Source organism: Macaca nemestrina, chromosome 14 (assembly GCF_043159975.1).
Source record: "Macaca nemestrina isolate mMacNem1 chromosome 14, mMacNem.hap1, whole genome shotgun sequence".
Lineage (NCBI taxonomy): Eukaryota > Metazoa > Chordata > Mammalia > Primates > Cercopithecidae > Macaca > Macaca nemestrina.
The window spans coordinates 47,147,294-47,170,351 of record NC_092138.1 but is presented as its reverse complement, the minus strand read 5'-3'; the positions used below and the strand labels follow the sequence as shown (position 1 = coordinate 47,170,351).

General features: G+C 33.5%; 1 protein-coding gene across 3 annotated transcripts in view; it reads right to left on the bottom strand.

Moving 5' to 3' along the window:
- LOC105489076 (centlein) overlaps window positions 1-23,058 on the bottom strand; it is a 514,234-nt gene that overhangs the window by 164,037 nt on the left and 327,139 nt on the right. For all 3 annotated transcript variants that reach the window (XM_071077831.1, XM_071077829.1, XM_071077830.1), the window contains exons 9-10: window positions 12,978-13,154; window positions 11,039-11,164 (exon numbers count right to left, since the gene is read on the bottom strand). In XM_071077831.1, coding sequence (XP_070933932.1) covers window positions 11,039-11,164; window positions 12,978-13,154 — 303 coding nt within the window. The remainder of the gene's footprint in view (window positions 1-11,038; window positions 11,165-12,977; window positions 13,155-23,058) is intronic.

Genomic DNA, 23,058 nt, shown 5'->3' with positions numbered 1-23,058 from the left:
CATCTAAATACAAAATGTGAAAGTAGTGTGTAAACATGAATGAATCTGTAATATGTATCTAAGCAGAAAAAAGATTTCTTCTAGTCGCAGAATACATTTGCTTGATAAATTCAACTCAGTCAATGCATTTTTTAAGCTGCTCACATAATTTCAAAATTTTACCATTAAGATAGTTTCACTCCTTTCCCTGTTGTTAACTAACATACATTCATAAGCCTATCTTACATATTTTTAATTATTTTCTTTTTCAGCATAAGGTTTTATCTATACATAAACCATGATTATTTTGTTAAAGTGCAAATATAATTAGTATAAGGACATTAATCAGAGTAAGAACAATTATTTAGCACATGAATTCATAATTAACATGTACTAAGATACAAGGATTACACATAAGGAAGAAAATGAGACTGGACCTATGTTAGAAGGAGCATAGTTTAACCTTCTGGGGTTGTACCATGAAGAACTGGAAAGGGAAAGTTAGGCTTACAACTCTTAAAGAGGTTGTAAACCAAGACATCCAAACATTACCTTGTTGTGTCAATACCTAGGTTAGACAATTATAGTCAACTACTTTTTTATTTATTTTTATTTTCCTGGAAACAGGGCTTCCCTCTGTGGCCCAGGTTGGATTTCAAAGCTCACTGCAGTCTCAAACTCCTGGGCTCAGGCAATCTTCCCATGTCAGCCTCCCAAGTAGCTAGGACTACAGGTGTGCAGTACCATGCCCAGCTAATTTTTTATTATATTTTTGCAGAGACAGGGTTTCACTATGTTGCCCAGGCTGGTCTCGAACTCCTGGTATCAAATGATCCTCCTGCCTCAGCCTCCCAAAATGCTGGAATTATAGGCATAAGTCACGGTGTGTAACACAGTCAACTACTTCTAAATGTATATAGCACATGAGCTCAATTTTCATTTTTAGATATACATAAAATGAATTTATAAAGACCAAATTCTTAGTCCTCAGAAGATATATGCACATGACTATAAACTGCGTTTCTCAAAGTGAAATAAGTAACTTCTTCAGTTTCTTCCCTCATGACAATTTCAAATATTTTAATAACTTTTATTCATATTTCTGCATGAATGAACTTGTATACTTATTTGGTGGAAGTAACAGATACTCTCTAATATTATAGTGAGGTGAGATGAGTAGGCATATGGTAATCAGAAAGACCTGAATTCCATTCTTGGAGCTTGCTCCTGTTAGTGGCATTATGTTAAGAACACCACTGAAATTAATTCAAGTTTTTTCCTGAAAAATATGGAAAAGAAAAAAGAGGTTTGAATTTTGATGAACTAAGTTAACCTAGTTGGTGGGGCCCCAGCCCTATTAAGGACACAATGCAAAAGTTAGCTTCTTTCAGTCTCTTTTCCCCACATGTTAACAGTGATGCCCTTATCTTTTAGAAACCAAGTAACTGTTTTCTTGACCTCTCATCTAAACAGTGAGATAGTACTTTATAGAGTCTGCATTATTTTACTGGAATTCTAGCTGTCTCAGCAGTATGGGTAGTATGTCATTCTACTTTCACTGTTTCTACTAGGATAGTTCTCTTAAGTAGTTATTAAGAAGTATTTGAGTTTTGTTTGTAACAAGAAGTGTTCTACATGCCATACAGAAATGAAAGTGCTTGATGAAAAAGCAGAAGGGATTCCGTTGACAAAGGCATTCAAAATAAATGTTTCTTAAGTAGTTTTAGAAGATATACAAATCACACATAATGCAAATTTGCTAAAGTAGGATAGTTTAATACATGAAGTAAAAGTAAAAAATTCAGGTTATTGAGTTCAATTTTGTTCATTTCAATTTAAGAACCATATATGAAGAGTCCATTATATGTAGGATGTTGTGCTGATAAGAGTTCAAATCTAGCTGCTCAAAGTTAACTAAATTTTACTTTGATCTAGTTACTTAAATTCAGTTATCTCAGCTTACCCATCTTCAAAATAGAAGCTATTTATATCTCTTCTTCTAAGACACAGAGAATAATCTAGTCTTGAACGTGAATTTTTCATATTAATTTGGTAAACTATCCAAATACTACTTAACTTCTTTGAACAAAAAGTTTTCTAATGTTAAGTATGTGAAATAATTTAAGTTAGCAAAATAGGAGATTAAAAATTAATAATGTTGATACCTTCTCATATATGAACATGAGTCAATTATGTTTATTGAGATTCCTTAAAAACTAGGGAAAAAATAGTTATTTCAGCAAGATATATTATAAATTTATTAATAAAATGATTTAATTACAAGAAATTAATAGGCTGGGCGCATTGGCTCATGCCTGTAATCCCAGCACTTTGGGAGGCCAAGGCAGGCAGATCACCTGAGGTCAGGAGTTTAAGACCAGACTGGCCAATATAGTGAAGCCCCATCTCTAAAAAAAAAAAAAAAAAAAAAAATTAGCCAGGAGTGATAGCAGATGCCTGTAATCTCAGCTACTCAGGAGGATGAGGCAGGAGAATCACTTGAGCCCCAGGAGGCAGAGGTTGCAGTGAGCAAAGATGGCACCACTGCACTCCAGCTTGGGTGACAGAGAGAGACTCTGTCTCAAGAGAAGAGAAGAGAAGAGAAGAAAAGAGAAGAGAAGAGAAGAGAAGAGAAGAGAAGAGAAGAGAAGAGAAGAGAAATTAACAGACTACATTGGAAGAGATTCATGTCAAAACATAATTTCAAAACAAACTTAAACTAAAATGTCTATCTTATGTTAAAGACTTCTATGATAGCTTTCTATAATTATTCTTCATTGAATCAAAGTTCTTCCCTTAAACTCTTATTTTACAATGACTTTCTTAAAAATTATTATATATAAACTCAGTATCTGGGGAATAATTAAAGTTCTTTGTTAGAGTCATCAGAAACTGAGTAAATAGAACCTCAAAGATTGACCAAGATGTGAAAATAAATAGAAAGGGACGTACAAATTTTCTCAATTACTTTCACAATGATCCTCTGTTAAATTCATAGAACAAATTGAGATTCTTACACGTATTGACACTATTTTAAGGATTTTTCAGTACTGCCTCAACTACCATTAGTCATTGAATTCATGTGTTTTCCCTAATTGTCCATAGAAACTAACTATATTACACCATTAAACCAAAGACTGAAACTCAATAAAAATCTCCTGAGCTCTATATATCGTACATGATGTGCCAGACTCTGTACCAGGCACTTCAGTTAATAAAAGCAGTGAATGCTGCCCCTTCTGATTCCCAAAGCTTTAGTGTAAAGTGTTCAAAATTACCAAATAATTTTGATTTTCCTATAGCAATTTCAATAAGTGGCTCTTTCCACTAAGTATTAATTATAGAAAAAATAGTTTTATCCTATGCAATACCATTCAGGACATAGGCATGGGCAAAGACTTCATGACTAAAACACCAAAAGCAATGGCAACAAAAGCCAAAATTGACAAATGGGATCTAATAAAACGACAGAGCTTTTGCACAGTAAAATAAAGTATCATCAGAGTGAACAGGCAACCTACAGAATGGGAAAAGTTTTGCAATCTATCCATCTGACAAAGGGCTAATATCCAGAATCCACAAGTAACTTAAACAAATTTACAATAAAAAAAAAAAAAACAACCCCATCAAAAAGTGGGCGAAAGATATGAACAGACACTCTGCAAAAGAAGATGTTTATGTAGCCAACAAACATACGAAAAAAAGCTCATCATCACTGGTCATTATGCAAATCAAAACCACAATGAGATAGCATCTCACACCAGTTAGCATGGTGATCATTAAAAAACTAGGAAACAACAGATGCTGGAGAGGATGTGGAGAAACAGAAATGCTTTTACACTGTTGGTGGGAGTGTAAATTTGTTCAACCATTGTGGAAGACAGTGTGGAGATTCCTCAAGGATCTAGAACCATAAATACCAGTTGACTCAGCAGTCCCATTACTGGGTATATACCTAAAGGATTATATATCATTCTACTATAAAGACACACGCACACGTATATTTATTGCGGCACTGTTCACAATAGCAAAGGCTTGGAACCTACCCAAATGCCCATCAATGATAGACTGGATACAGAAAATGTGGTACATATACACCATGAAATACTATGCAGCCATAAATAAGGATGAGTTCATGTCCTTTGAAGGGACATGGATGAAGCTGGACACCATCATTCTCAGCAAACTAACACAGGAACAGAAAACCAAACACCACATGTTCTCACTCATAAGTTGGAGTTGAACAATGAGAACACATGGACACAGGAAGGGGAACATCACACGCTAGACCCTGTTGGGGGTGGGGGGCTAGGGAAGGGATAGCATTTAGAGAAAGACCTAATGTAGGTAACAGGTTGACTGGTGCAGCAAACCACCATGGCACGTGTATACCTATGTAACAAACCTGCACGTTCTGCACGTGTACCCCAGAACTTAAAGTATAATTTTTTTTAAAAAACAGGTTTTATAGATGAGCCTTCTGCTTTAATTTTACTTGCTTCTTAATTTACTATATCTAACAGTACAGTATTTACATAATTCTTATAAAATTATCAAAATCTAAACTATTAAAAATAAAACTCAACTAGATATTATTTGCAAATCATTTGATAGACATAATTCATAAGAAAAAATCTTTTAAAATGCAGTTTCATCCAAAGATTCATGTTTTGGGGATGCTGCTGTCAAAGTGTAAATCAGGCATTAAATTAGTCCTAGAGACTATTGTTCCTTTATCTCACTTCAGCAATAGACAGTAAAATTTTGTAAAAATGTAAATATAAGATATATATAGCTCAAAGAAAACATTTCTTCATTTTAATACTGCCAGAATATATGCCAGCTGAAGTCATCCATCAAAAGTTGGATATCTTAAAATAAATATTTTTCAAAATATCCAAATATTTTCTTTATAACCTTCTAACAAACACAGGTTAACTGTAGTTTGGATTATGATCCAAACTTTGACATATAGTAGGTAAAGGCAAAATAGTAGTACTTTATTTGGGAACTGTTACCACCAAAGATCTTACAAAAAGTCAAGTGTATGGCCTGAAAAATGTATTTTATATCACTAATTAATATATTTTCCTATAGGATACACACAAAAATATTCCACAAGCAGGTGCTCAATGAAATTAATTCATTAAATCATTCAATAAAACATTTACTAAGTACTTCCTTTGGATTTTGTAATTAAACTAGCTAAACTAGAGGCTCTAACTTCTTTTTATTTTTTATTTTTTTATTTTTTGAGACAGAGACTTGCTGGAATGTAGTGGCGGGATCGCAGCTTACTGCAACCTCTGCCTCCTTGGTTCAAGCGATTCTCAACCCTCAGCCTCTTGACTAGCTGGGATTACAGTTGTGCACCACCACACCCAGCTCATTTTTCTGTGTATTTTTAGTAGCGACAGGGTTTTGCCATGTTGACCAGGCTGGTCTTGAACTCCTAGCCTCAAGTTATGCACCCACCTCAGCCTCCCAAAGTGCTACAATTACAGGACTGCCTGGCAAGGCTCTTGCTGTGTACAAACAAGTATGAATGAATGAAACATAAGGAAATAGAAAACAGGAAAAAATGTATCAACTGACCTAAAAGATAACTGCAATTCTAATTCTGAATTGATAAAAACATAAATAATTTTTGAGATGGAGTCTCACTCTGTCACCAGGCTGGAGTGCAGTGGCACAATCTCGGCTCACTGCTACCTCTACCTTCTAGGTTCAAGCAATTCTCTTGCCTCAGCCCCCTGAGCAGCTAGGATTACAGGCACGCGCCGCCACACCCAGCTAATTTTTGTATTTTTAGTAGAGACGGGGTTTCACCATGTTAGCCAGGATAGTCTCGATCTCTTGAACTTGTGATCCACCCGGTTCAGCCTCCCAAAGTGCTGGGATTACAGGCGTGAGCCACTGCAACCGGCCAATAATTTTTTATCTAATCTTCTGGTTTGAAGATTCTTGATGAGAATAAGGCGTGAACACTGTTTTTAAAACAGTGGTTCAATCTTCAGGGAGTAAGAACAAGGTTTGAAAGAAGTTAAAAAAAAAAAAAAAAGCGAAAAACCTTTTATAAAATACCAAGGATTTCATTACAGATGTTTCGTTTCAGCAGAATGTATAAAGTTGATGTGTACCTGACCACTGAAAAATAAAAGACATAGGCTGCATTCAAAAGACATACTAATATTATTAAATGACACTGAAAAGTGCTAATAGAATCAAGTTGCCAAATGCATGAAAATCAATGAAGCAGGAATTCACCACATTAGTCAAGATTATTATGGATTTCATAAAGCTCTGACGCACTGGTTTCCAAATTATACTTTGCAAGTTGATAGATCACTACATTCATCAAGTCAGGAACATGGGTAGGATTTTTATAAACATAGCTTCCATTTCTTCCATTTCTACTGGCCTATTTGTTATCACATTGGTCACGGTAGGTGACTACCTTGAAAATACAAAAAACTAGCCATAAATGTAAGCTGAGCAAGATACTGTGCTAATATTTATACCAAATTCATAACAAGGATAAGAATCACTTAATGTGTGTAACTTACTGTTGATATAAGAGCATCATTTCAATATATCAAAGTGTATATGCATGTGTTCCATGGGTTACTCCTGAAACTTACTTGTCCCTCTCACCCTTCGATCCACCGTGGTAATCATCTTCGGACCTTAAAGCTACTTACTGTGCCATGGAGCATGTCTTTTGTCTTTAGTTCAGCATTTCCCACAATATTTTTCATGGAACAACAGTCTTTTGGTTAATATTAATAGGTATAATACAACCAAGCAAATCAGAGAAAAGATGTGCCTATACTTTTCTGTAGATTCACAACACATATTCATATGTTAAAGGTTCACAAAACTGTTTACAATAATCACTTCAGCATGGAACATTTTAATCTATCATGTTCCCGTTAAATTCTGCCAGAGCAGTGTTCCATATAACACCAAAGGCCATGACAAAAATTCAACATGCATTAGTAATGGTCTACAAAAGGAGCACTGAATCAACAAATGTATCTTAAAAACCATAAGACACATTTTATGGGTTAAATTGTACCCTACCACTCCCATCTAAAAGTATGTTGAAGTCCTAATCCCCAGGACCTCACAATGTGATTTTATTTGGAGATAGGATCTTTGCAGAGGTAATCATGTTAAAATGAGGTCATTAGGATGGGCCCTAATCCAACAGGAATGATATCCTTACAAAAAGCAGAAACACAGACAAGGGAAGACAGATGTGTAGAGTGAAGACAATGTGAAAACACAAGGACAATGCCGTCTATAAACCAAGGAATACGTGAGGCTTCCAGAAACTAAGAGAGGAATGGAACAGATTCTCCTTCACAGCCCTCAGGACCCAACTCTGCTGACAACTTCATTTTGTACTTTTCTAGTCTCCACCACTTTGAGACAATAAATATCTTGTTCGAAGCCATCTTGTTTATGGAACTCTGTTATAGCAGCCCTCGGAAACTAATATAGACACATTATTAACTACTACTTTATACTCATATATACTTTAGTAATGCCAATAAGTATAATCATAGCATAAAAAGGGAGAGTATGGAATGAAGTCTTCAGTCTTCATTAAACAGGATATTTAGCTTTACCAGACTAAAGTCAATTACTCTGGGCTCCATTACTCTCTTTGGAATTGCTTTACTCTACAGTTTCTGTTTACCTACATTTTTTGCTAAATGTTCTTGATTATAGCACCTTTTACATTCAACTATCTTGCTCCTTTAAAATAAACAATCCTTTCCTACTAAATGATGTAGAGAAAAATATTTGCTCCCATTTTTTTCCTCATCTTGCAAATCTGTTAAAAGACATACATTTGAAATTCATGATTATCATCAACTGACTTAAAATATGAACATTTAAAAAACTATCAATAAGAAAAGAAATTTTTGGAAAAAAAGAACTTTACTCTGAAAATAAACTTGGGGCAACATCCCAGAAAGCTGTTGTCATGAAAAAGGAATGAGGAAATAAATTAGTATAATCCTTCTGGGACGTTTCCTGAAACAAGGAATTTAAGAAGTGGAAGGGAAGATAACAGATTTAAAAATATCTTTGAAATGTTCTACTTCCTGGCAAAAATAACGAACCGTCAAAGTCTTACAGATTTCTTGAGGTAAACAGGTAGAGATCTGCTACTACTGAATGGCACATGTGATGGTTAATTTTATGTGTCAACTTCACTGTCCAAATATTTGGTTAGCTATATTTCTAGGTGTGTCCATGAGGACGTTCCTGGATGAGATTAATATTTTAATCAGTAGACTGAATAAAGTAGATCGCCCACCCCGATATGGATGGATGTCATTTAATCTGTTGAAAGTCTGAATAGAATAAAAGCTGAGTAAGAAAGATTCCTTTCTCTCTGCCTGCCTTCGAGCTGGGACATCAGTCTTCTCTTGCCTTCTGACTTGAACGTGAACTTACACCATCAGCCTTCCTGGTTCTACAGTCTTTGGGCTCAAACTGGAACTATGCCATCAGCTCTCCTGGCTCTCTAGCTTGCCGACTGAAAATCTTTTTTTTTTTTTTTTTTTTTAAATTTTAGATTCAGGGAGTACATGTGCAGGTTTGCTACAAGGGTATATTGCAGGATGCTGAGGTTTGGGCTTCTGTTGATCCCATCACCCAGATGGTGAACACAGTACCCAATAAGAAGGTTTATAGCCCTTGCTCCCCTCCTTTTTCAGTTCCTTAGTGTCTAGTGTTCCATCTTTATGTCCATGTGTACTCAGGGTTTAGCCTCTACTTATAACTGAGAACATGTGATATTTAGTTTTCTGTTTCTACATTAGTTCACAGAGGACACTGGCCTCCAGCTGCACTCATGTTGCTGCAAAGGACACGATTTCATTCTTTCTTACGGCTGCGTAGCATTCCCTGAGCAACTGCAGATCTTATACTTCTGAGCCTCCATAATCATGTAAGCTAATTCCTTATAGGAAATCTCATATAAATGTAATTTACTATAAGGAATCATACAAATATAGTAAATAATTGCTCTGTGTGCGTGTGTGCATGTGTATCCTATTGGTTCTGAAGAACCCACGAAACAACTTTCAAGAATTATGCAGAAGAGCCAGGAGCAGTAGCTCACGTCTGTAATCCCAGCACTTTGGGAGGCTGAAGCAGGAAGTCAGGAGTTTGAGACCAGCCTGGCCAACATGGTGAAACTCCATCTCTGCTAAAAACACAAAAATTAGCCGGGAGTGGTGGCGCACGCCTGTAATCCCAGGTACTAGGGGGGCTGAGGCAGAAGAATCGCTTGAACCTGGGAGGCAGAGGCTGCAGTGAGCCGAGATCATGCCACTGCACTCTAGCCTAGGCAACAGAGTAAGACTCTGTTTCAAGTAAAAAGCAGAAAAAAAAATTATGCAAAAGAAGGAAGGTGATAGACTGCCTCCTCAAAAATGCCCATAATATCCTGTGCTTAACCACACATTTACAAGTAACACAAGAGTCTAACTACTTACTTATCTTCTTAACTAGAGAAAGGGTCTTGAAGGATAGTAATTCATCTAACAGTCTCCTGTTAGATAAATGACTATCATGATGCTTAGCTAATTGCAATGCTCAGTAATTGCTATTGAGGAAACAAATGAATAAGAGAATAACTTATGTGTTTATCTAAGTTCCTTATAAATTTCAAGTAGGGCCGGGCGCGGTGGCTCAAGCCTGTAATCCCAGCACTTTGGGAGGCCGAGACGGGCGGATCACGAGGTCAGGAGATCGAGACCATCCTGGCTAATATGGTGAAACCCCTTCTCTACTAAAAATACAAAAAACTAGCCGGGCGAGGTGGTGGGCGCCTGTAGTCCCAGCTACTCGGGAGGCTGAGGCAGGAGAATGGCGTAAACCCGGGAGGCGGAGCTTGCAGTGAGCTGAGATCCGGCCACTGCACTCCAGCCTGGGCGACAAAGCGAGACTCCGTCTCAAAAAAAAAAAAAAAAAAAAAAAAAAATTTCAAGTAGGTTAAATGCTAGCTGAGGTCATTTGGACATTTTATTTTTGGTAGAAACAGATTATAATTTTCATATTTTAGAACAGTTTAACTCTCAATGAATAAACATAAATTAAAACTTTAATGGAAAGGCAAACTAAAATTATTATTTATAGCTTATTGTTAAGTATACCCATAAACCCTATTTTGTTTTAGAACACACATAATCTAAACCGAACATTTTTCTCCTTAAGAGTAATCTATATCATATGACAAAGAATCTGAGCTTTACGTGTACTGCATTCTAATCGTGTGTAAAGTACTGGATTTACAGAATGTCATGAAACTATTTGAGAATTATATGATTAAACTTCAAATAGGGCACAGCTTCAGGTAATTGTGAGTGAAGAATGAAAGAGAAAAAAAATCCTCAATGTAGTCACACAAAATGGGTTCAATATGTATGAACAACTTGCATATTGAAAAAGAGATTTCACGAAGTATAAATTAGGAAGTATTAATATAAGCTCTCAAAGACAGGTCAATAACATATATGTTTCTTAAACATAGGTAGAGCACTCATTCAAATGTTACATGTTCTGAGACAAATTCAGCTGAAATGAAAAAATATATATATATTTCATGTTGACTAAATGTAATTTTTCTATAAAGGATAATTGTAAGTGATCTGAGCTAGGTTAATATGCTTTTAAACTGACTTGTATTTTCATATGTTTATCATATATAAAGAATAAGAAATTATCTTTTCACTTGCTACAATTCTATTTTTTGCCTTTGATAAAGTGTAAGAAATTTATTCCCAATTTTAAGACAAACTATTACCAAATAACTTGAAAGCGGTAAATAAATATTTACTTTTCAAGTAGCAAATATTTTATATTGTTTTATAATCCTCAGAAATCTTCATAACAAGATGAACTGATTATACACTTATATAGGTAATTAAATTCAGGAGAAAGAAAAATGACAACTAGTAATCTGTGAACTGTATGTTTACTTTGGTATATTTTTATCTTTGCAAGGTTACTACTAAAGAAATGATTTAATGTTCACCTTTAGTTGTAGTGCCTTCTCTAAGTTTTCAATCTTTCTTTCAGCTTTTCTTAGCTTCCGTAGCTCTTCTGAGTCTGTGAAAGAGCTCTTTGGGGACAAAGACCTTGAACGTTTCACAGGTGGTTCCTCGAGAATAAAACAAGGACATGGTTGAACTAGTTGGAACACTGGATTATGAAAGACATGCAAAATTAAAGAACAAGTAATTTTGAATACTAATAATGAATTATAAAAAAAAAAAAATCCTGCATGGAATACCAGAGAAATAACAAGCGGAATTACCACAGTGCTACCGCTAAAGGTTTCTCTGTGACTCGTTAATGAGAATATTCATTTACATTTACATTGTTTCTTTCAGAATAATGATGTCCCATTAGGGAAGACTAAAGGGTTATAGACTCAGAAATGCAAGAAACCTCATTACAAAGGAGGGGATAGAGGCTGGTCTAATTGCTCTATAAGGGTCCAAGGTTACACTTGATAGGACAACCAGAAACAAGAGGGAAAGGATTTTTTTCCCTTTGAAATAGTTTAACACACTGTGAAGTTGAAGGAACAATATGCTTGAGGAATATAAATACAACAGACAGTAGATTTTATACCATAATGACCATATGGTCATTAACTATAATGTGGCTAACTAGAGACAAGAATATGTTTATATTATGTACAGCTTCATATACCAATCTGGAGAAAGAATATGTGAAAGCAACTATTAAGCTGGGCAACACAGTGTTCATCCTTACTGCATGGCCTTACAAAAAGAAAGAAAATTTTGGTCAAAATACCCCTCTCTTTTTCTTGACTTTTATTAAAAGCAGACAAAAGTCAAAGTAAGTACATTTTTAAATTTCAGCAGTCGAACAACCAACCAAATTAGGCCCGGTAATGCTGTATTTCAATGTTATGAATGTTTTCTTTCATTTAAATAAAGCTCAGTGCTTGTGAAACTACTTCAAAATGGCAAGAAATGTATAATGCAGTTGTTTTAATAAATCTTATTTTCTGAAAATTACTAATAATTTTAGAGAGCATGAATAACAGTACCACAGAAACATGGTTCAAATTTTAAATACTTCCTTTATTAAGACAGTTTGTCCCACTCATAAGAAAAAATGTCAAGAAACAAAAACAATAATATCTTAACAACATGGCTTCCTATCATAAAAAATATTATTCCTCTATTGCTGAAGTAACAAGTGTGTGAAAAATATGCTAAAACTCTTACTTTGAGGAAAATGTTATTTCAATTTATCTAGAAATAACATATATAGTACATGATATTTTAGAATTTTTATATTAGTCAACATTTTGTAGAATCTTTTACAGCATAACACAAATATTTAATAAATACTAAAAAAAATTGAGACATTAATAAATGAGAAACATGCTATGTAAAATTTGCTTATTTTTCTCTTACTGCTATCCCTTTAAATCTATAAAAGTATATAACAAGTGCAGAAGTTAGTGTTAAAATTCATTTACTATTTTATTTTCCACACAGACAGTATTTTAAACATCAAATCTGATTGAAAGACATATTAAATATATTTTTATTTTAATTCAAATTAGAAAAGTGAGTAAATACCATTTAAAAATAAATTTTTAATCAGATAGATTGAGAGATGAGGAATACTTACCATAGAGAGACGAGAAATACTTACCAAAGTTTTAATATAAGAATGTTAATTTACTGGCAAAATTGATATAGTACTATTAATATGTTTCATTAACTAATTTGGGAATATAATTCAGTCTTTAAAAAGGGAAAACTCCTTATTCCTGAAAGTTATTTTATCAATAGTTTGGTACATGATATTTTTTAAAAGCTTCCTGAAATATAAGCGGAGAACTAAATGCTGCCATTTGTTTTTTAACTTCATCTCCTGCCTTTCCAGCCTCATCCTGGCAAGTTCACAAAATGACAAAACGTCCCTACCTTATGTTTTCCTTCAGCACTTCTAATGATGCTCTTTTCTGAGAAAACCTTGCTGGGAGATATGTTTTCTGACAGTTTTTCATTTGCGATCTTTAGTTTCTCCTGTAAATACTCAATTTCAGACTTCTGTGAAACCATTAATGTTTCTAAGCTTGATAAGGATGGGCGATAAGGTACCTATTTTAAAAAGTATACTTGTAAATATATACATATGTTTGTATCTTACATTATTTATAAATATAGCAAATAGTTATATGTAACACTATATTATAGAAATTATAAATACTCAGAGAAGGAAATTTCATTTTAATAATAAACTAGCATGAGTTGAACTTTCTCATTCTGTAGAATAGAATTTTTCAGTAAAATAACCAAGAGTCTATATACAAGCATTTTCATAAATAATGCTGTCATATAGATTTCAAGAGAAAAAATTTAAAACATGGCTACATGACACACACCACTCATCTATAAATGAGTCATTTCAAATTTCTGATTATACACATATGTATTCCCTCACAAAATATTCAATCCACCATCAGGTCATCAAGAATCATACAATACCACAGAATATAAACCTGGGAAAAGGAAATCAACAGCATTATAAGTACAATTAGCTTTTACTGTCTCCTAATTTAATAACAGCTCCTCAAAAAACCCTGACAGTTTCAAGTCAACATAGTTTACATCATTCTCCTTTGAAATTTATTCATGTTTCAGATAAACTGCTAATGGTAAGCTCCACATTTTAACAACAGACGTCACAGGAAAACTAATCTTGTAGGAAACCTGTTCATAAAAACCAGAATTCTGCAAAATTTGACTACCATCTCCACTGAATGTATTTGAGGCCATTAAAATCCATGCAAATATGCTATTTCAAATTAACGACTACATTTACAAAAACAGAAACACAGAATCACATGAAAACAGTTTTTGTTGACTTACAGGCAAAACAAATGTCAAATCTTATGATTCTAACATTAGTAATAAGGATCTAGTAACCCTGAAAATATTAGAACTTGAACTGATGAAGGGCCCCATCCTTCCTAAATGATATTCCTAAGCACTACGAGAAAAATATATACGGTTAACTGTTTTGAACCAACAATGGAAAACATCATCCTTTTCCAATTGTGCCTGCCTTTTTCTTTTTTGAGCGGATAGGCAAAATTTTCCTAATTCTAACCTGCAATTTTTATGACAGGGGCCATATTTGATTTATACTATTACACTTTTCTCATGTTTAAATCACCTCATTTGTTTCCAACCTTTATTCTACCATATGACTCTCTTCCTCAAAGTATTATTTACATTGTACTGTTACCATATTTACAATATATTACTTACTTCGTTATCTTGCTTTGAACATCAAATTAAACTACTTTAAGCATTTCTCTTCCAGTAAGTCTAAATGATTTTGCCTTGTTCTTTTATCCCCATTTTAATCATTGTACAACTTTTATTTTTTATTTTTTCTCCTGTTTTATAATCAAACTTCTGATGTTTAGAAATATTTTCTTTGATTGGGCTGCCAAGCTAAACACTTTCAAAGACTACCTGCTCTTGTCTAGGTTTCCTTTAATAAAATTATAAATGATATATTAACACCCTATCATATACAAAATAAATTTTAATAATTTGTTTAAGATCAAACAAAAACTTAGAATAAAACAAGAAAAACATAATTTTAGTTTATTGGTATATCCAATAAACAAACCTGTGTTCTTCAATAAATGAACTTCCTAAGTCATCAGTGGATTATAATGCTATAGCTAGGAATATTAAAATATTAATAATCAGTCAAGAAGCTACGATGAATAACTCAAATATTCAAGAAGACATTAACAATGTTCCAACAGTGGATACTGTCACTATAATAATAATGGATTCATTTCTAATAATATTTCTACTGATATTATAGTAATGATATTAATATTTTTGATAACAAAGGATATTTAGGCAGCATTCCTTCAAAATTCCTCAATAAACAATCAGAGAACTTCAAAATTAAAATACTATTAAAGTAGTGAATAGAAGCCAGGAAGAAAATGCAGATAAATAAATATGTGTCTGGTGTGTTTTAAAATAAAAGCTTTAACATTTATGCAACAGAGGCATTTTGCATACATATTAACCATGTAAATATGTCCTTTCCCTCCACAAAGTAACTTATTCATGTTCCCGTTTTCTTTAAGTGTGGTTTTCTCTCTCTTGCCTTTTATCACTTTTGTTAGAGACATGTTTACAAGAAGTGTTTTACATTTCTCCTAATAAAACAATTTTTTTTTAAGTATTAAATATGAGCAAAATGAAGTGTCAACACTCAGCCTCACTGCTGAGTAGTAAGGAGGGAATTTAGGGCAGTTGCTGCTCAACTCCAGCTAATTGTTTTCAGGGAAGAATGTGCCCCACTGTTGCTAGATATACTGATTTTTCAAGAAAAGCAAAGAATTAGGATTTCTAAGGAGATTGTGCATATTTTGAAATGCTGGTTGGACCCAGTTTATGGGTTACTTTGAGAACGTGGTAGTGGAAGTATAATCTGCTGTCAATTTTCCAGAGAAATTTTGAAAGACGTATCAAAGCCCATAAAAATGTACCAAACCTTTAATTTACTTCTAATTATGCTGAAAGCTAATATGGAAAGATATCTATGATAAATTGAGAAAAGTAAGGTACAAAAGGGTATATTATACTATATAGAGATAGATTTCACCAAACACGCATAAGGTGACAAAACAACCCTGAAATGTTACAGTGTGATTTCTAAGTAGAGAGACTGTAACGTGAATTATTTTCTTTGTACTTACCTGAATTTCCTTAAAGATTTTACAATGGACATGTAACTAAATGCTTTTTTTTTTTTTTTTTTTTTGTGAGATAGAGTTTCACTCATGTTGCCCATGCTGGAGTGCAATGGTGCAATCTTGGCTCACTGCAACCTCTGCCTCCTGAATTCAAGCAATTCTCCTGCCTCAGCCTCCTGAGTAGCTGGGATTACAGGCATCTGCCATCATGCAGAGAAGGGGTTTCACCACGTAGAGAAGGGGTTTCACCATGTTGGTCAGGCTGGTGTCGAACTCCTGACCTCAGGTGATCCGCCCGCCTTGGCCTCCCAAAGTGCTGGGATTACAGGCATGAGCCACTGCACCCGGCCTAAATGCTTTTCAAAATAGAAATATTTATTTTTTTGCAAATAAAAATGACTGAAAGTTCAATGCAAAAATTTCAGTATAGGTAGGGGAAATATAAATAAAAGTCTCTTCACAATCTCATCCCTCAAAGTTCCTACTAGTAAGTTTGTAATATATCTCCCAGACTTTAAAAAAAAAAAAAAAAGGAAACAGCTGGGCACGGTGGCTCACGCCTGTAATCCCAGCACTTTGGGAGGCTGAGACGAGCGGATCACGAGGTCAGGAGATCGAGACCATCCTGGCTAACACGGTGAAAACCCGTCTCACTGTGGTGGGCGCCTGTAGTCCCAGTTACTAGGGAGGCTGAGGCAGGAGAATGGTGTGAACCCGGGAGGCGGAGCTTGCAGTGAACCGAGATCACGCCACTGCACTCCAGCCTGGGTAACAGAGTGAGACTCCATCTCCAAAAAAAAAAAAAAAAAAAAAAAAGTTAACTACTATATTTTTGTCATTTAACATACTTTTTAAAAATTAATAGACTTTATTTTTTACAACAGTTTTTTTATGTACAGAAAAACTGAGCAGATATTTTGCAGAGTTCTCCCTGACCTCCTACCCCCACCCACACAGTTTCCCCTATTATTAACATATTAAATTAGTATGGTGTATTTGTTACAATTACTGAACAAATATTCATACATTATTAGTAACTGAAGGACATAGTCTATTCACATTTCCTTGGTTTTTTCCTAATGTCCTTTTTCTGTTTCAGGATCCCATCTAGGACACATTACATTTAGTTGCTATATCTCCTAGAGCTCCTTTGGCTGCTTTCTCAGACTTTTCTTGTCTTTCATGACCTTGACAGTTTTCTGTAGGATGCCCCTCCTTTGGGATTTGTCTGATGTTTTTCTCATGATTAGACTGGGGTTATGAGTTTTGAGAAGGAAGATCATAGAGGTAAAGTGCCATTTTCATCACATCATATCAAGGGTATATGCTATCAACATGATTTATGACTGTTGATATTCAGTTTGATCACCTGGCTGAAGTAGAGTTTTGTCAGATTACTCCACTTGTAAAGCTACTCTTTTGTCCCTAGCCATACTGTACTTTTTAACTTGCGTTTTAAAAACTTAATAATCTCAAACATATACATATATAACTATTATATGTATTACAATAAAATATATGAGTATACATGTATATCTTCACAGATCTCCATATATCCTTACATATCTTTAACCTTTTTAAGAGCTGCTTTACACGCATAGCAAAATCAAGTTACTCAATCCCCTCTCTGTGGAAGTTCATTCTACTACCCTTAAAATCCCAGAATCTTTGAAAAGTTAACTTTCCTTCCTAACAATTATTCACATTTTATAAATAAATTTTTTCTCTAATATTGAAAATATTTTGCTCCCTTTTAGTTTACAGTCTTGGAATACAATGGTATGGTGCTATACCATGATTAATCTGCTGAAAAATGATTACTGGACTGACTACATGGCTAAAGGCTCCCAGGTGGAAATAATCTTTTTAAATTGCCATTGTTAATACATAACTTTATTTTTCACAATGATTCACAGAGCTAATTTTAATTGAAAAGTTCTGTAAAAGATATATATTAAATAGAAGAGAAGGCATGGGGGAAGGGCCTTTAGGTGTTATACAAATTACTATTTTTTAAATTATACAACTTAAATATATAGTCATGTTGCATTCAATCCAAGAAACATTGTAAGGCATTATTATTACAATGGGGGTTGACTGAATATTGGCTAATACATAGAAAATTGTTTCACAGCTATAATAATTAGAAAAATTATAAGTTAAATTTTTTGGCAAATTATAATTAAATATATTTTTTCCTACTACACTGCAATGGTGATAATAACTAGCATTTAGCAAAAAAGTATTTAGTTCCTACCTCTGGCTAAGCATTTTACGTACATCATCTCGCTTGTTTTAAGAAATTTATGAATTCCAAACCTGTCAACACGTAACAAAGCCTATAGCAAAACAAAAACATTTTAAAAAGCACATGATACCTCAGCAAAAGAAATACTTTTTCTTAAAACAATATCTCACTGAAAATCAAGTGTAGGTCAAGTGTATGTGTGTCTGTAATAAAATCTGTTACGTGTGTATATAAAATATCTAACATATACGTATATATCAGAAAAACTGACTACTTGAATGACTGTTCTCTGAAAACTAATTCAAATCCTCCTGGAATACAACAGAGTATATAAGTGTCTGTGTATACATACACACACGCACACACACACACACACATACATATGCACACACACTTTTCTTCTCATGAAATGCCTGAATCTCTGTATTCAGAGATTAATTTTATTTTTAAAATTGATTTCAGAAGTGCAGAAATATGTCTGCATTTCTATTAATTTATTACCAATTAATAAAGTAAACATTGTTAGCTGAATCATCTATATCCTGAAAATAAATGACTTTAATAATAGTCATATTTTCTTGTAAAAAAAGAAAAAGAATATCAATTTAGCATAATTGTAAATCAAAATAGTGTTGTAATAAAAATTCACAAATAAAACTAAGTGTACTACTTTAAACTTACACTTCATTTTTAGAAAGACCACTATATTGAGTAATAAAATGTCTAATATCAACAAATTCATCTAGCACTCTTTTTAAAAATATAAATATTTGCATTTCTTCCATCTACTCACCTTTAACCCAAGTATCTTCAGATAGCATTTGTAATTCACAAAATAAAATTAAATTATTGACTACATTTGAGTAAAAAATAAACTATCACCATCTCCGCTTATAACACTATCACATTATAGCAAAATTCAGTAATAAACAATAGTCAGTCAAATTTAGCTTTCCTTTAGTATCTAAATACTGTTGAACAGCAAAATTAAATGGAAAAAAATGAATTCCAAAACTTTAACTTCTTCCACATACTACATAAAACTTAACACTGAGTGGGTTACAAATCAATTATACTTATATCCAGTAGATGACAATTATTGGTTTATACATACATCCAGTAAATGACAGTAGCATCTTTGGTACAAAATTGAGCAACCACAAGGTAAGTATGTATTGTATGACATGTAAATATCATTGTACTGACAAAAATTAGTAATATTTACATGTCACAGGAGAGTGTTTAGAATGTTAACTCCACAATATACAAATTACCTATAGATTTCAATCCTAAGAGTAAACTAATCCTGGCTATACTTAAAAGCTAGAATAAAAAGACTGATTTTCCTATAGATTTCTTTTTATCTTAAATAGCAAAATAAAACACATTTAGATTTTCCCAATATATGTTATAAGCCTCACATTCTGCCAGAATTTGCAAATCTGGATATTTAAAATGTTTCTGTTAGTGGTATCCTAAAATAAATTTCTAAAATTCATGGAATTAAATTTTTTTATGGTGTATCTCTAAATATGTGACTTTGGGGTATAATCCATTACTTATTATAATACATACTCTAAGTTTTATAAACACTTAACACTTATGTCACCAGTAAAACAACCAAAATTTGTGCATTAATGGTATAAGCAAGGGACTATGCTTGTTATACATTATCATCTCTATACATTAAAACCTCAATCATACTCAAACAAATTCACTAAAGTGTGGTTTTCAATCTGCTAACTATGCATTCCATAATAGCCTGTAATTATTAAAAACTGACAAGAAAGCTACGCCACCTGTGTTTATGTGAAGCCAGGTAATGAAAAAAACAACAACGCTGTCATCACCTCTCAATTCCTGATTGCATTATCAAAACTGTAGCCGAGTTTGGCATCTGGGTGTGACCTTGTTAACTGCTAGGGTAATTAAATTTATTCTACTGGGAAAAAGGATGATAAATTATTAGCAAGAAGATTTTGTTCACATTTTATTAAATTGGCCTGTCAAAGGGTTGGCCAAATTATCAAGGGCCTCATTTATTGGAGGCCAGCCATATTGCCACATCTGTTACAATTATTTATAATTTCAGCAGTTGAAAACCAACTGAGTTAGGCATCCACCATGTAAAGTAATTTACAAATTATCTGATGAGGGAGTGTTTTAGCTTCTCCCTCATTTCTAGCCAGCAGAAAGCCGCGCTGTAATTACAGAACACGATTAGGTTCTTTAGGGAACTTATCTTGCACTCATAGCCATAGTAAGATGCAGCAAGAACATATGGAGGAGCTTGTGCTTCTACTCCCTGAAGCTCGTGACCCGCCTGCCGCTGAGCCCTTGAGTTGAATTTGAATGAGAGTGCCATGGCTAATGTTCTACACATGCACCATTTATGCCACAAAACAAATCGGATCACTGTTAATTATGAAGCAGCTATAATCAGGCCTTCACATCTGTGTAATGTGAAGCGCAGTAGGCTGTATTCCAATAATGTATGACTACCTTTGGGTTGCAAATTGCGAGCCATATTGCCTCAGTAGTAGTTACTGAATTCAAAGTAACTCCTTTGACAAAAGCCCATCACATGGATATTTTTATCCAGCTTTATATGAAAAAAAAAGCAAATCCACAAGCCTTTCTTTATCAGCTATTGACCAGAACAGTTAAAGCATATGGCACAAGTTCATTAATGAACAACACAGAGCACTCTAATTTAATGAAACCACTTGAGCCATAAAAATCAGATTTAGTTAATTCCCTCTTACCCATTTTTTCATATTTAGCCTAAACCTAGGATTCTATTTAATATTACAAGTTATCAAGACATAAAATATATTTTTTACAAATTCATAAAGAATATAAAAAAGCTTGTGTAGTATTATTTTAAAAGGCAATCATAGGTTTTATATTTTACAAATTAATTTTTATCACAAATCTCATGTATGAAAGCATAAACTATTTGTTTTTTAAGAAAGTAAAGCCTAGCAGCTGTATTCTAACAAAAAATACTCTTTACTCCATGAGAAATTTTTCTGTGGAAAGGCAGCTAAACAAGCTGCACCCAGATGGCAAACCAGCTACAGTTTAATTAATCCACTAAAAGCCATTCAGATTTCAGTAAGGGTAATGTAATTTTGAATAATAGTACGAAAAAAAATCACTAAACATTCTTAAGTTTTATTATAGCGGCAAGAGAAGTGCCACTATAGAGTAGTTAAAGTTGAGTTGCGGTTTCCATTAGATATGCTAAATTTCTAGATTTTAATATCTTGGGCTGTTTCATTCTGCTTGGAACTTAAAGTAAGCTTGAAATATCAGAATATCTATTGGCAGCCTTTTTTCATAGCAGAAATGGTTTATTTTTCATGCAGGATAGTGGAGTTGAATGATAAGTTCAAATTTTGTGAATACACAAAGGCCTTTAGAAAAAAAGTTTATAGTTAAGACTTACAAAAGATAAATACTTCAAATTTTTCTTTTAAATAAAAATGTCTTTCACTTATTAAGGCTAAAAATCATATCATAACATTATACTATACTGTTAAGTTGTTCTCTCCTGAAAATTGATTAAACATTAAACTATTCAAAAATCATTTCCCATATATTTGTGTGGCCATATCTACACATACAACTCAATTAAAAATATAAATTACTGAACATAATTAAATCAAGCAACAAATTACAAGGCAGTTTTCATTTAAAATAATGCTGTAGAATAAATCAAGTCAACTTTTCAAATTAAGTTTACACATATAAACTTGAAACTAGTTAAGTATGAAAATAAGATGATAAGCATAATATAAAAGTACTCTCTTTGTGGCACCTTGACCTAATATATTGAAACTTATTTTGATCCTGTACAGTAAGATACCTAGAGAAAGTATAAGATTGATATTCTTCCATGCTGAAAATGAGAAAAAAATGTAATAGAAACAATAATAAAGTAAAAATCATAAAAACCAAACAAAAGCAAACCAATTATTAACTCTGCCATAATATTTTCCAACTAAAGTATGGCAAAGGTTAACAGCATTCTGAGCCCACGTAAAGGTACTACAATCTGATCTTCTCCCTACCACCTGAAAAACCAAAATACTATACTTTAGTTAGTGCCAAATAGTCACTATCAATATCAGATGCTCTGGCAAGAAAACAAAGCTAACTACTACTGACATTTTTTCTCCACATCACAATTAGATATCCCCTTCCAAATGTTAATTCTTTACTGTTCTTACTTCCTACTTCCTACAATTGTTATATCAAAGAATTTTCACGTGTTCATTCAAAAAGCATTTATTGAACTTAAGACTGCCAATCACAGGAGAAGGCAGTGAGGAGAAAAGGGTAACACATCAAGTCTCCTTGCCCTCAAGGAGCTCAGAGTCCAGAGATGGAGATACACAATGAAAACAATTAAGTTTAATATCTGCTAATGCAGAAAAAGGTACATGGAGCTCAAACTTAAGAAAAAGTCTTCAAAAACGGTCTCAATTATTTTGGAACTGAACCTATAATGTTTAGAAAGTATTAACAAGGTGAGCAAATAATACACTCTGATGAACATTATATAGCGCTCATTCCCTAACATATATTTAAAGGGTCACGTGTATCTGTAAGCAAACAAGATAAAAAGACAAGCTGACAGAACATTTACAAAAGAAAACTGCATGAAAAGTGAAAGTGAAAAACCTCACTAGTTTCCAAAGAGATAAGAAATAAAGGAATATAGTTGCTTTGAAAACCAAAAGGCTGTTTTTAAATTATAATAAATACTTGCAAGAATATAAAATGTGGGCAATCTCATACACTGTGAGAAGATAACTTGGTATAATCTTGCTGGAATGCAGTTTGGCAGGGAATATATATTCAAAAGTCTTAGGTTCATAATCTTTGACAAAGTAATTCTACTTTTAATAATTTATCCTGAGGAAACCATTAGGGATGAGAATAAATATATATAAATGAGGCCAGATGCGGTGGCTTGCACCTATAATCCCAGCACTTTGGGAGGCTGAGGCGGGTG